At 34.5% G+C, this 14594-nt stretch overlaps 1 protein-coding gene across 1 annotated transcript in view; it reads right to left on the bottom strand.

Moving 5' to 3' along the window:
* LOC135208397 (alpha-tocopherol transfer protein-like) overlaps positions 1 to 3175 on the bottom strand; it is a 244311-nt gene extending 241136 nt beyond the window's left edge. The window contains 1 exon segment of the mRNA XM_064240522.1: positions 3010 to 3175. Within this exon segment, the coding sequence (XP_064096592.1) occupies positions 3010 to 3025 (16 nt within the window). The 5' untranslated portion in view covers positions 3026 to 3175.
* Positions 3176 to 14594: the final 11419 nt, after the last annotated feature.

The following is a 14594-nucleotide window of genomic DNA, read 5'->3' as shown; positions in this document are numbered from 1 at the left end:
CGGCAATTGGTAAGCATCGAAACCATAATCAAGCTAATTCACTGGAACATAAAAGGCCATGAAAAGGATTTAAATGTTTTCCTTTCCGTTATGATAAAAATGGTTGCCCTGGCCATGGTTCCCATGTTTTAAAATCTTTCGCACAGGGATTCTCTAATAGTTTCCGTGACGTCAGCTTTACACACAATCCTACACTAATTTGCATGTTTAAATATAATGAAGTTAACTGCAGAATAATGTCAAAAGTACGATCATATAATCAGAAACTAATATCAATGAAGCGATTTATTACCATAAGCCCTTCGTAATTTTAGTACCTTCAAAGTGTGACCGAACTTTACTGGTGAGCACAGAATTTGATATCCAGTCAAATGACTTTTATTTTTTTCTGAGGAATACAGGAAGCAAGCAAATAATAATTCTTTACCGATAAAGTTATAAAAGCTTTCTAAGTCCAATAATAATTTTGCTAAAGACCAGGAGGTAATAGGCGCTTGTACGGGAAGTCTATTCCCAACTTTTTGCTTTGGAGTTACGTAATAATTGCCTACCGTTTTCAACTAATTCTAACTAAATAAATACTTAGGCTAATTACAAATATGCTTCCTGACTCTTTCCAAGTTATGAACGGGTGCCGTGTGCAACCTAGCTAAGTTCCTCCTTGGAGAGTGTATTACGTGCCCGTCTACCAATTTGGTAGTCTAAGTTTGCGTCCCCGTTCTGCCTACGCGGAATCTGAGGAATTTATTTCTGGTGATTAGAAATTAATTTTCCCCATATGGTTAGGATCCCACAGTAAGCCGTAGGTACCGTTGCTAAGTAACCAGTTGGTTTCCAGCCACGTAAACATATCTAATCCTTCGGGCCAGGCCTACGAAAAATGTTAATCGGCTCAGTGGTCTGGTTAAACTTACATACTTAATTTATTTAGCAACCTAGCTATGCAAGGATATGGCGCCTTGTTTCTGTAGAGAATGTACTTACAGTAAGTGGGGGGAGGGGGGGGGTTGACGAGGTGGGTGCCGTGGGGGTGGGGTAGGGGTGTTTAGGGAGGAAAAGGAGGAGTTTGTTACCCTGGATTCCAGGGCCACCGGTCATGCCCTATACTTTCGGTTAGGTTAAGTCACAACGCATTCCCTTAACTGTCTTTGCTACATTTTTATGCTTTATATAAAATTTTGGGGGATTCTTTCTATATGTAATAATTAACTATATATAATTCGACTGATTCTTTCATTTTTATTATGAATACAGCATTTCCTACCTTTCTACCTTCCTGAATTATGCATTGAACTCGCTTGTGGTTTTCCCTACCTAAACCAAAATCCCTGGAGGAGAGAGGACATAAAAAAACTATACCCCGTTTTTTTTCATCTGTCCATCCGCCTGTGGTGTTTGCGCATGGTAACACTGCGTGCCGGGTTTTCAATAATATCCTATTTCGAATATTAACGGTGTAATTCGCATACAGTAAATTATTAAAACACTTTTCAGTTGCAAATGTACACCAAGGTATCCTTTTATTTACCTAAAACTTACACATAGCGTAACTATTTAAAGCCCCAGACGCAGTGTTACTATACGCAAACACCACAGGCGGATGGACAGATGGAAAAAAAAAGTATAGTGGTGGTTTGCACCAACAATAATGATCAGAAATACATAAAACACCGGGTGTAGATCATGTACTTGTTCAAGAATGAAGTATCATAGTGTTACCCACAGTGGCATTATCATCAGTCCTTTTAGCAATTCTACAGAAAAGCTCCGAGGGTCGCTGTGTTGAGTACCAGCCTCTCGGAAATGAACGTTACAACAAGCATAAGACAGTCATTTCTCGAATCATCTCTTTTAAACTTCTCATATTACCTCACCGATAGATCTATATTACTGTTCTGCGGAGGTCTAGACTATGGCAGTTCGGTTTTTCTATACAGTTTTACCTCCTGAACAAGAATTTTAAGTAATATTTATTCGGACGACTGTAATTAACCCCCAGGGGTCGTACTAAACACGGCTTAATACATTTGACACCCCAATTCCAGGTGGCTTTCGTATTCGCGGGGACGAACGATGCGGAATGCTTATACAGAAATACCCTGCATTATTTCAGTCAAACACCCTTAGTAAACAATATCTTAGTAAACAATATCTTCGTCCAGAGCTCTTCTGCACAATTATCATCCTTTTCAAAGGAAGCCATGTCCACTGACCTTCGAACACCAGACGACATGGCTCAGTTGGAATGCGAAATTGTTGAACAAAATAAATACGGGGGGGAAATCCTAGTTCTCTGATAAAACCACGTAAAATGGTGACACCAACAAGTGAACAGACGACCCATGAATAAATTGTGCACATCTTCTACCCAATTATATCAGTCAATTATAACGTATGGCAGCCTAAGAACCCCGTTCCGTAAGCGAAACCCGAAATGTTCCCAAAACTTGAAAGTTAGCAATCCGCAATGACCACCATTACAACCAGTGATATTTGAAATATGGAAACAGTAACAAGGCTTCTACTACACTGGCTATCCATTCTCCTGTCATCTCGTTCAGGTTTTAGTTTGATATATTTAACTCTACAAAACCTATCCTTTCCCGAGGTGCATGCTTGAATATGCAATACACGCGCTGTAAGAATAAAGTGTTTTGACAAAAAAGAACTAGGCCATCACGATTAACTAACCCTCCAGTTCAAAGTTTAGACAACCGATTTATAGCAAGGAGGACTTGCATTCTGCATATAGCTGTACTGAGAACGGTTACTGAATGGTGACCTCATATATGTAGTCCCTGACAAATGATCAAAGGCGAGTGGTCTCACGGGTTAATGAATATCCAACCTATCCCTAAGGCAGAGTTATCCAGGCCGACATTTCAATGTCGGAGTATACAGTTTCGCTCCTCAAATATTATTTCTTTGTTAGTTATAATCCTTGTGTGTTAGAACGTTCCCGTACCTTCAGATGATACGCGACCAATATTCAGAATTTATTCTCCTTACCTTTAAGTGTAAGCATCGTAATGCTCAAAGTTCACGGTCCTGAAAACACAACAAACTTCAAAGAAAATTCACGTCTTTCTGTGTAACTCCGTATCGAATAGTGAACGAGCTCTCAGGCCCGGCCGTCCGGGTAGTGCTGCCACTTAAGAGGAACTGATTCAAGTGACCAGCAGAACAGTCATCTTCTTGGTCCGAGTAACGAAATGCAAAGTAGTCATCTGTAAATATCTTTCATAAGAGTGCACAGTTCCAATGAACTTTAAGCTAACAATACAGTATTAAATCAACAGTGGATGGAAACAATGATAAGACGATGCATTACGAATAGTAGCATAAATAGTCTTAACAATGACTGCTAAAAAAAAGGGGGGAATAAAATATTTTCCAGTATCGAGACACAATTCTTTATTACTGTTGTTAAAAAACGGTGTACAGATTTATTGCCTTAAGCTGAATGATAATAATAGGCGTTTTGAAATGAACAAATAAATAAATAAATGTGTGCATATATATATATATATATATATATATATATATATATATATATATATATATATATATATATATATATATATATATATAGATATATATATATATATATATATATATATATATATTTATTTATTTCAAAAGCCCTATTATCTATAATTCACCTTAAGGCAATACATCTGTCCAGTGTCTTTTAAAAATAATAATGAAAAAAATTGTCTCGAGACTGGAATATACTTCATTCCCCGTTTTTTTTTTATTAGCAGTCATTGTATTGTTAGCTTAAAGTTCATTGGAACTGTGCACTCATATGAAAGATGTATATGATAATATTAATTAGTATATTAATATATATATATATTTATTAGTTACATGATAACACCTAATACACACACATATATATATATATATATATATATATATATATATATATAATATATATATATTATATATATATATAAATATACATATATATATATATATATATATATATATATATATATATATATATATATATATATATATTATATATATATTATACATATATATATATATATATATATATATATATATATATATATATATATATATATATATATATAATGACATGGGGAGTAGGGTACAGTTAGATAAGTTAATTAAGAAAATACGTAATGGATTTTTTTACGAGAAAAAATAAAATAAGGCAATAACTAAACAGCAGCAACACGAACAGAAAAATTGAAACCTAAATGTGTTTGTACAGGGAAGCTAAATCATGGCCTTGCATTAACTTTTGATACTGACTTCTATAAACAATGATCAGTGTGAGGCAGAGAAAAATTATAATAATTTCGTGAAGTCTTACTATATAAATACCATTCATGTGCATACTCATACAACGATAAAATAGGTAGGTAGGTTTGTCAGACAGGAAAATATCCAATGGGTTAAGTCTGAGGTCCTAATACTGTGTCACGAGAAGAACTGATATTAGCCTCTTACTGCGTCATGGGAAGGACCAAACAAGTCCAGCACTAACTAAATAATGGGTTATGAAGGAAGCTAAATAGGACCTGTTCTTCACTAGCGCACAAATCTACCGTTCTCTAGTATGCGGGCCTTTTTGCAGCCAGCGACGGCCGTGGTTATCATTTTTCTTATTCATTCATGTATACATTTTGAAAATGTCAGAATCAATCAGTCGTGCGCTGAGAATTTTTTACATCCTCTCAGTCTGGAAATTGATTTTTCTAATATCTTTTTCTAATATTATAAGCCATCAAGCTGAAAAAAATACAAGGATAAAGATATGAAAAATAAGGACCACAGATGGTCCTCTTTTGCCTCAAGCAGTAAATTACGTACCTGGTTATCAGATTTGAGGGCCCATTTTGCTTTGTTTGCTTGTTTACAAACAAAAAACAAACAAACAAACTCATTTAGCCTCCACGAGGATATCCTCAACCCATGAAATGAAACCATTCCAGTGACTCATAAGTTTTTAATAAGTCTCTCTCTCTCTTCAATCTCTTCCTCCTCTCTCTCTCTCTCTCTCTCTCTCTCTCTCTCTCTCCAACGTAATATTATGTCTTAATTGGTAACTGAATTACAAAATAGGGCTTCAATAAGGCAAGGAGTTACCATTAAAGCAACAATTTATGCAAATGGTTATATAATTATAATATTGACTAGAGCAAATGGGTACCATTAGTAAATTAACGAAGCTTAATAACACTGGTAATAATGAGACCTTTTGGAAAGGATTTAGAATTTCTCTCTCTCTCTCTCTCTCTCTCTCTCTCTCTCTCTCTCTCTCTCTCTATTGCTGTTGCATTTTTCCAGCTGCTGTTCTCAGCACTGAAGATTTCCTATTGAATTCTAGTTTTTAGGGAAAACTGATGACATCATTCACGGAAACCAACATTTATCCAGCACTGTAAATGAATATCTTGTGAATAGCTCTCAAACCTGATATCATGCTACGAGTGGAATTTAAAGTAAATTTACGAAGCATTAGGTATCAATAAATATCGATAGCTTCCATAAAGAAAATATAAGGATAAAAGTCTGAATTGCTACATATCAGGAAGTAATTACTATGTGGCTTAATTTAAATGTGACTCATTAGGCCATTTCGTTTGAAAATTTGGCAATCTTGGTATAAAAGATACCTTATCATGGTCACCTTTCATCAAGGCAATGCATTCTTATCAAGACCACTCGAAATCTTGCTCTCTAAATTCTCGATATTCCATAAATATTCCTTTTTGCAATCCGGGTACTTATGATATCTATTGACTCTTCATTTTACGTAAAATTTGGGGTGAAAACTTCTTCAGACTTTTTATAGCTGTGTTGTCAGTATTATCAATCCTAAGCTCAGCCTCCTCTCTAACCCTTTAATTTAAAATTTCGTGACTATTTTCGCTGTAAAAGTGTATCAGCAACTTAAATTCATTCATCCCAGTGGCACAACCCATTTTTTTAACACTCCACTCATTATCTGCAGTCTGAATAAATATTTGGAGATTATTCTTAGTACTTTTCCTTTCCTTGATTGCATTAACACACACATAATTCAAGATTTCAACTTTGAATACCTCCCCGACCTTATCGATAGCTTAAATTTCAACTTAGATTCTTTTACACTGATTCCAACTCATATTTCAAGGTTGTCACTCATTACTTCATCAAAACTTGTACATATATCGTAGGTTCAAGTTTTACAAAACGTACATCTTGCCAAGGCACCTTCCTCCAAACCCCCGCCCCACAACTCCCGGCCATCCACCAACCACCGATGTTGCACAATCTTCATGAGATGGAACTTAAAGTCATTACACTACCTTCAGTCACCAACAATTCACCATCTAGTTTCCCTACAGTCCTACAGAGAATTTAATTCTCACTGAAATATCTTCCTTGTATAGTTTGCTAATTTTAAATAAATTTAGAATTTACCATAACACGAAGAGAACTACTTATATAAATCGATCACTTAAATGGTAAATCAGTAGGGTCTGCTCATTCTTTCTCACAATCAAGAGCTCCGCAACAAATACTCATTTATCTATTGATACATACGCACGAACAAACAGACACACAAATATCCAGTTGAAAAGTTGTCTACTTTTACCCTAAAGGAAAAAACCGCTTATCTTTCTAGTCAGTCATTGATGTTACAAACCCAAGGCTACGTGGCTGGACTTCGAATTCCATAAATAAATATACAAAGGTCCCAAAAAACAAAATTCTCCCTTTTATTTTACCTGTACAGGTGTGCTTTCTGTTTGTAAGTTTTCTTTTAGTAACTTAGCCTCCTCTTCCCCTGAAGTCTACAAATATCTGAAAACGAAAATAAGTTTTTCAATGACAGAGAAAGAAGTAAAAGTTAGACATGACGTGGATTATTGGAGTAATTTATGTACATACACGCACACACACACGCACACACACACACACACACACACATATGTAAGGCCTAGGGTTTTGATTAATAATATATTGTTCGTGCGTTCTCTGTGACCTATGGAATGGGGAGAACAGTGCAGAGGTAACGACCTGAGAGTAGCTGATGAATGAGTTTCTGGGGGTGGTGTGAGATAAAAGTGCTTAGTTCAAGAAGTCAATGCACGACAGTTTATGAACTCTTCTCAAAGTGCCTTTGGGAAACTGGATGCAGCTAGAACCGCGAGGCGCTATCGAACTGTGTGTTTGTATGTGCGTGTGTGCCTCTTTCTGTTAAATAGGTTCATACCCAAGCCTATGGGAGGGATTTTGACAGAGGGCTTCGAGTCACAGGCAAAGATGCCGTGGCATTCGCCGGGGGAGTTTTTTGTGACATAGTGTTTAGTGTCCGGCTGTCTGGGTAAGTGTTCAAGTGCTTTAGCCAAAGGGATATCTTGTTTGATATCTTGTAAGATGTTCCATTTTATTAACTTTGTCTTTAAACTTGTGTGTGTACTTACCGGGATATGTTCTGTATCTTTGAAACAGACGGATCTGAAATGCCGGGGGACAAAGAGTTCCCGGAGGGGTGTGGACTTTCTTTGGTGACTTGACATTGTACTGTTTTTGAGTTAGTCTGTAAGACTGGATTACTTGGTTAATTGATTTATTTATTCTTGTTAATAAACGCTAATGTTATGATGCAACTCTCTCATTTTCATTACCTGTTAGAATGGAGAGATTTCTTGGAGAGAGAGAGAGAGAGAAAGAGATTCCTTGCCGAGAGAGAGAGAGAGAGATTGTCGGTGCTAGAGAGAGAGAGAGAGAGAGAAAGGTTATAAGTAATGGGATGTGTGGGTCTGCCTTCCGTTTCGTGTCCATGCTTACCTTATGAATAACTGGGGGAAAATCCCCCCATGTTATACATATATATATATATATATATATATATATATATATATATATATATATATATATATATATATATATATATACATGGGAAAGTTCAAATGTATTTAACAATTCTTCGGGGCACAAAGTAATACAGACCACAAAACGAGCAAAAAAGCTCTCACAAAAGCAAAGCAGAGAAAAAGTCTTATAAATATGTATAATGAGGCCATTACGAACAGAAACAATATTCGTCCAGATCACTGAACTACTCAACACACCAACAAGTCAAAGGAAGGAAAGGAATTGACCAATGACCCCCATTACCCACAGTTTATAAAACAACTGAATTCACATTAATAGTAACAATAATAACGGCAATTAAACCATACATAATAAGACATCACCAATAAAAGAAACATCGTCAAGTAGTATTAAATTAATTGAATGAACAGTAATATCAATAGGATATACATATAAAGAAAACTTACTAGTACACAAAATTAAAGGTTAATGTTAAAACTCTTCACTATTTTCTATGATAAGATTGTCTAATTTGTACATACCAGGGCTGAAATTTAAACGTTTTCCAGATTACGTCTTTATAAAAGCAGATTCAATTATAATTCCTACTAATATAATCTTTTGCTTCTGTCCAATCAATCGGATGATGAGAGGGCACTAGAAGTCTGTCCCGTTCTAACCAAATATTTATGTTGGTTTAATCTAGTAGGCAACTCTTTTTCTATTTTGGCCAATATATATCTTGACACAACTTTTACAAGGACTTGTATAGAGGCAGCAGGTTACATACCGTATTTAAGCTTTTAAAAACTAATTTTTCATCAAAATACACAAGTACCTAAAATAATCCGTAAAATTCTTGTTGTATGGTGAAACGAGCATATAATATGAAAAAGGTTGTCAAACCTTTTTGAATAAAAAGTAGCCTTGGCCATTTTTAATGCCTTGTCCATAAAATTTTACCTTTGGATATTGAAGTTTTACACCAATGTCACATATTTTGCCTATCTTTTCATCTAAAAACTCAGGACTTCAAATTTTAAGGCTCTCTAAAACATCGAAGAAAAAATTGAGAATTTTACTCAACTACTGTGTTCTGAATACTAATAATGAATATGGGACATATATTTGTAGGTATGCGATATACGTTGAATTTTAAACTACGGATTTGTCTATAGTTTTTTTTTATGTAAAAATAGTATCATTGATTCTCTTTCCTCCTCAACTGTAAATTTAATTGAGGGAACCAGATTATTCAGTTTACCTACAAATTCTCCAATGTATGCATTTACAGGCCATATACAAAAAATATCAACATAACGATACCATACAGTACCAGTCGGTAATATGCTAGGAAACATTCTAACTTCAAAAAATTCCATGTAAATTCCATGATATACCAAATTTTTGTAAATAGTATTTTCCATTGAATGCAAATTTCCAGTCCTAAATGCAAACCCTGATCAATTCAATTATTACGCAAAGGCAAGTCATATTTAAGCAATTCCTCCGATATATATATATATATATATATATATAATATATATATATATATATATATATATATATATAATATATATATATATATATGCAAATATCACAGGAAAAAATAATAGGCAGAAATTCTAACCGAGCGCTTTCATCCTTTAATGAGACATTGTTGAGGACAAATGTGATATAAATGAAAAGAAAGTTACAAGGTAAACAAAAAGATCAAGAATACCAGATAGTTAATAGTCAAAACGGTAAAAATCAAAGAGAAATCCAGGATGATCGGAGATCACGCGGTCACAAACTAAAAGAGACTTAGCCATAAGAGAAATGGAAGCTTAGCCTTTCAAGGTCCACAAACATTTATACAACTGAATATATTGATTTAGTTGCTTGTATTTATCTACAACTTATTTTTAATTATGAAAGCATCGAGTTTAAACAAACCAAGACTTAAATTTAGAGCACTTCCATTATTTCATTTGAGGAAACAAGATTCAATGATATTCCTTTTAACTGTGTCGCTACTCGGCATTAATAGTTAATAGGATGATCTAAATCTCTTATATGCACGAATAATGCATTCGATATTTGACCAGTTTTCACTCCTTGATTCGTTGTGAAAGTGATTTTCCAGTTTGTACATGATATATTTTATCGCCTATTTTTACAAGGAGTTTCATATATGCAGCCAGAAACATCTTTAGGAGATTTTTTTTTATTACTAAATTCTTAACATTAATAGTACTGAAAACAACATTGATGTTGAAAAGTTTTAAAATTCTAGGAATTTCTAAAAACCTTTCATCATACGGTAATTTTGAGTATATTAAGTTTACTATATTCAAGTTGGTCATTTGCTAAATAAAAAGTTTTTCTGGCACTTTTCCATACTACATCTACAAAAGTCCTTGGCTACTTAACTTTCAAGCAATATCATAAATAGTTTTAATTTCAGCGCCAATAAACGGCGGGCTACACACACGCAGAGCTCTTAAGAACATCCCAGAAATTACAGAGAATTTAACATTTTGATGGTGATTGGAATAATAATGAACAAAAAAGGCAATGTTAGTTGATTTTCGAAAAATGAAGAGGCTAAATTTCTATAATTTCTATGGACTGTTATATGAAGAATAATTAAATTACAATTTCTTCCATAATTTATGTCCCGAGGACATCAATATTTGTAAAGGAACTGTGTATAGTGCTATGGCCAAGTTGTCTCCCGCTAGTGCACCCGTAAGATTTATTCAGGTTTATAAAAACCTTAAAAAAGACGAAACAGTGCAAGTAACGAAGACAGATAAGTCTAATGCACTGGTAATAATGAATAAAAAGTACTATGTACATAAAATATATAATGGCATTATCAAATGATAGTGAAACTTATACGAAAATGAGGTCTGATCCTTCACGGGCAATGAACTCTCATTTTAGTAAACAAATTAAATCCATTCTAAAGGGCCTGGACCATCTAATAAACACTTCACACCTTATTTTTATGGTTTACTCAAGACAAAATCAATAACCCTATCAGACCAATCTTTAGTTCAGTAGGCTCAGTTACGTATAATTTATCTAAATAGCTTGTAAAAATTCTTATACCTTTGGTAGAAAATATTTCTAACATGAATGTAAAAAAAAAACGTTGACTTTATAAACAAATTGAACAGTTTAAATTTGAGTTTTGATTTTAATATGGTTAATCTTGATGTTGTCTCTATTTACTTGAATATTTGGAGGAAGAATTAGAAAGTTATGATATTCCCTTAACTGTGGCAAACCTCAATTAGTCTTATACGGTTATGTATCAAAGATAGTAAATTTTGTTTTATTGGTGATTCCCTTATGTCCTCTCTTTAGCAATAATTACATTGAATTTTTTTAGACAAAACTCTACTAAGAATTTCTCCCCACAAACTTACATGGTTTAGGTATGTGGATGATATTTTCTGTATTTGGCCAGTTCACGAAAATCTCCAGGAATTTCTGATTAAGCTCAATAATGTAGTCCCTTCTATAAAATGTACTGTAGATGAAGGAAAAAATCGTAATTTGAATTTTCTCAAAGTAACAGTTCATAGAAATTATAGAAATTTCACCTTTTCAGTCTTTCGAAAATCAGCTAATATTGCCTCTTTTGTTCATTATTACTCCAATCACCATCAAAATGTTAAGTTCTCTGTTTTTTCTGAGATGTTCTCAAGGGCTCTGCGTGTCTATAGCCTGCAGTTTATTGACGTTGAGATTAAAGTTATTGATGATATTGTCTTGAAACTTAGATAGCCAAGGATTTCTGCAGATGTAGCATGGAAAAGTGGTAGAAAATGTTTTTATTTAACTAATGACAAACTTAAATTTAATTAACATAACATTCTCAAATTAACGTATGATGAAAGGTTTTTAGAAATGCCTAGAATTTTAAAGCTTTTCAACATGAATGTTGTTTTCAGTTATATTAATGTTAAAAGTTTAGTAATAAGAAATTCTCTTAAAGTTGTCTCTGGCAGCATATATGAAGATCGTCACGGACTCTGCAAAATCACTTTCACAAAGAATCAAACAGCACCAATATTCTGTAAGAACTGGTCAAATATCGAATGCATTATTCGAGCATATGAGAGATTTAGATCATCTATTAACTGGAGTCAGGCAAGATCCTTAATGCCGTATAGAGACACAGTTAAAAGGAATATCATTGAATCTTGTTTCATCAGATCTAATAATGGAGGTGTTCTAAATTTAAGTCTTGGTTCGTTTAAACTCGAAGCCTTCATAATCTTAAAAAATGTAGATAAATATAAGCAACAAAATTAACATTCAGTTGTATAAATGTTTGTGGACCTTGTATGGCTAAGCTTCCATTTCTCTTGTGGCTAAGTCTCTTTTAGTTTGTGAACGTGTGATCTCCGATTATCCTGGATTATCTCTTTGATTTTTACCCTTTTGACACTCAACCATCTGATATTCTTGTATACCTTGTAACTTTCCTTTCAACTGTATCCCATTTGTGCCCCGAAAATGTCTCATTAATGGACGAAAGCGCTCGGTTAGAATTTTTACCTATTATTTTCCCTGTGGTATTCGTTTATATTATGTAGTCACGTGCATCTACTCTGATTTTCCAATACACACACACACACACATATATATATATATATATTATATAGATATATATATATATATATATATATAATATATATCCATATAATTGTAATAGACTGAATGTCCTCTTAACATCTTGAATACTTCATACTTTTTGGATATGCTTGTTACTTCAAAGCCTTGGATCCAAGGGTGAGAAATATGAAGCAATTATGATATCCAGTGGCAGGAAACGAACCTGCATCCCATAATCACAACGATGTTCGTTTCCCACTACCGGACATCATAAATACTTCATATTTCTTGCACTTGGATCCAAGGCTTTGTAACGATAAACGTAACCAACAAGCGTGAAAAATTCGAGAAGCCAAGAGCGGAATGTTGCTATTACACACACACACACACACACACACACACACATATATATATATATATATATATATGTATATATGTATGTATGTATTTATGTATATATATACATGACAAATGTGAATTTATTTCGAGAAGTTTTCATATTTAGTAGTGTCAATTTCCATATTCCATGCCATGTGTTGTATCATCAGGCAATTCCCTTGGTGACTGATAACTAATTCAAAATTTTAATTTTTTTGCGCTCGGGCTTCAATAATTACAGATTCTGAGGTAAATTCATGAAAAGGAAGTTCATTCATCATGCAGATTGTCTCATTTTATACTTTTATATGAGCGGAATATTTCAATATTTCAAAACCGAGCGTCTATTTTTCATATCTTGCTTTGTATACAAATGCATAAATTCAAGCGCCTGTGTATTATGTAGGGGACAATGAGCATAATGAACAATCAAGAATAATGGTGCCCATTTAAGGCTCCGAAAATGTACACGGACACACATGCGCGCACGAAGAGAGAGAGAGAGAGAGAGAGAGAGAGTATATCGTCATATTGCAATGCACTTTATTAATGATACTGATGATTGATTGAACGTGGTAAAGACATGATGTCCTTATCGTGATATTGGAACCGTGATCAACACGATTAGGCAAATGTAGCTTGTTAGTGATCATTGCCGGTCGATGGCTGTGTGGACCACTCTGTAAAGGTGCAGTTTAATTAAAGTCTATATTTATCATCCAGTATGAGTCTTCTGCGGCTGAAGACTCATGCTGTGTGACATGGATGCTGATTGTGTAGTAGGGCTTTTTCAGGAATAACGGAGATGATATAAAGGACTGATTTACATAATGAAACTGCCTCTCAGTAATGAAGGTCATCTAGACCGTGTCATACAAGAACGGAAAGGTGTTCCTCAAACCTATTCATTCCTCACATGCCCTAAAGACTTATGTGTTTCTGGATTATAGCTGATGCATGAGAACGGGAAGAATCACCGATGCACCCTTGTCAATTTACGGCATTGTTCTGAAGAGGACGATGGAGTACCATGGTTAACGATATAAGACAATGGAACGACGAGATTCCCTTAAACTGACTGGACTGAGATTCCATGACGGTAACTGGAAAGAGCTAGACCCGGAAATTTCAGGGAATGATTTCATTCATAAGAGTGCGATACGGGAAGAACTTATTTTCAAGCCTTGATTTCATAAATCTAGTCTTCACAAATTCTCTTTACAATTCCCAAACTCGTCCAAAATGCACGAACAACCTATGACTAGCGAAAGCACAAATTGATGCTTGTTTCCTGCTTCATTTATCCTCATAAGTGACTCTCGGGGAAAGTAATTTCCTCTGATCGCTTCAATGGTCAATTGGTTTGGACTTTCCTCCCTTCTCGTTGAGAGCAATCATCGCGATGATCGTAGGAAAATAAGTCTCTAAAGAGCATATAAGAAAGACTCCCTTTTCTTATCCCATAACGATTTTGAACAAAAGAAATACATGACATTTACGCCTGTATGGCTAACTTTAGCTATATTTTCAATACAACAAATTATTTTTATCATCCAGTCTTACTGAATACATCCGACCCTACAAATCACTGATTTGTAAGGTCGGAATCGGTATCAACTTATACCTCACTTGTTAGCCGAGTCGATAATTTCACTGAAGTTCTGATTTCTCCTCTGTCCGCTAGGCGCTGGTTCGAACCTTGGAGGAATAATGGGAGGAGACGCCCAGCATGGGTCAGACCGTTCAGTAAAGTGAAGCCA

This window comes from Macrobrachium nipponense, chromosome 35 (assembly GCF_015104395.2).
Source record: "Macrobrachium nipponense isolate FS-2020 chromosome 35, ASM1510439v2, whole genome shotgun sequence".
Lineage (NCBI taxonomy): Eukaryota > Metazoa > Arthropoda > Malacostraca > Decapoda > Palaemonidae > Macrobrachium > Macrobrachium nipponense.
The sequence above is the reverse complement of the archived record's forward strand: the minus strand, read 5'-3'. Positions and strand labels throughout refer to the sequence as shown.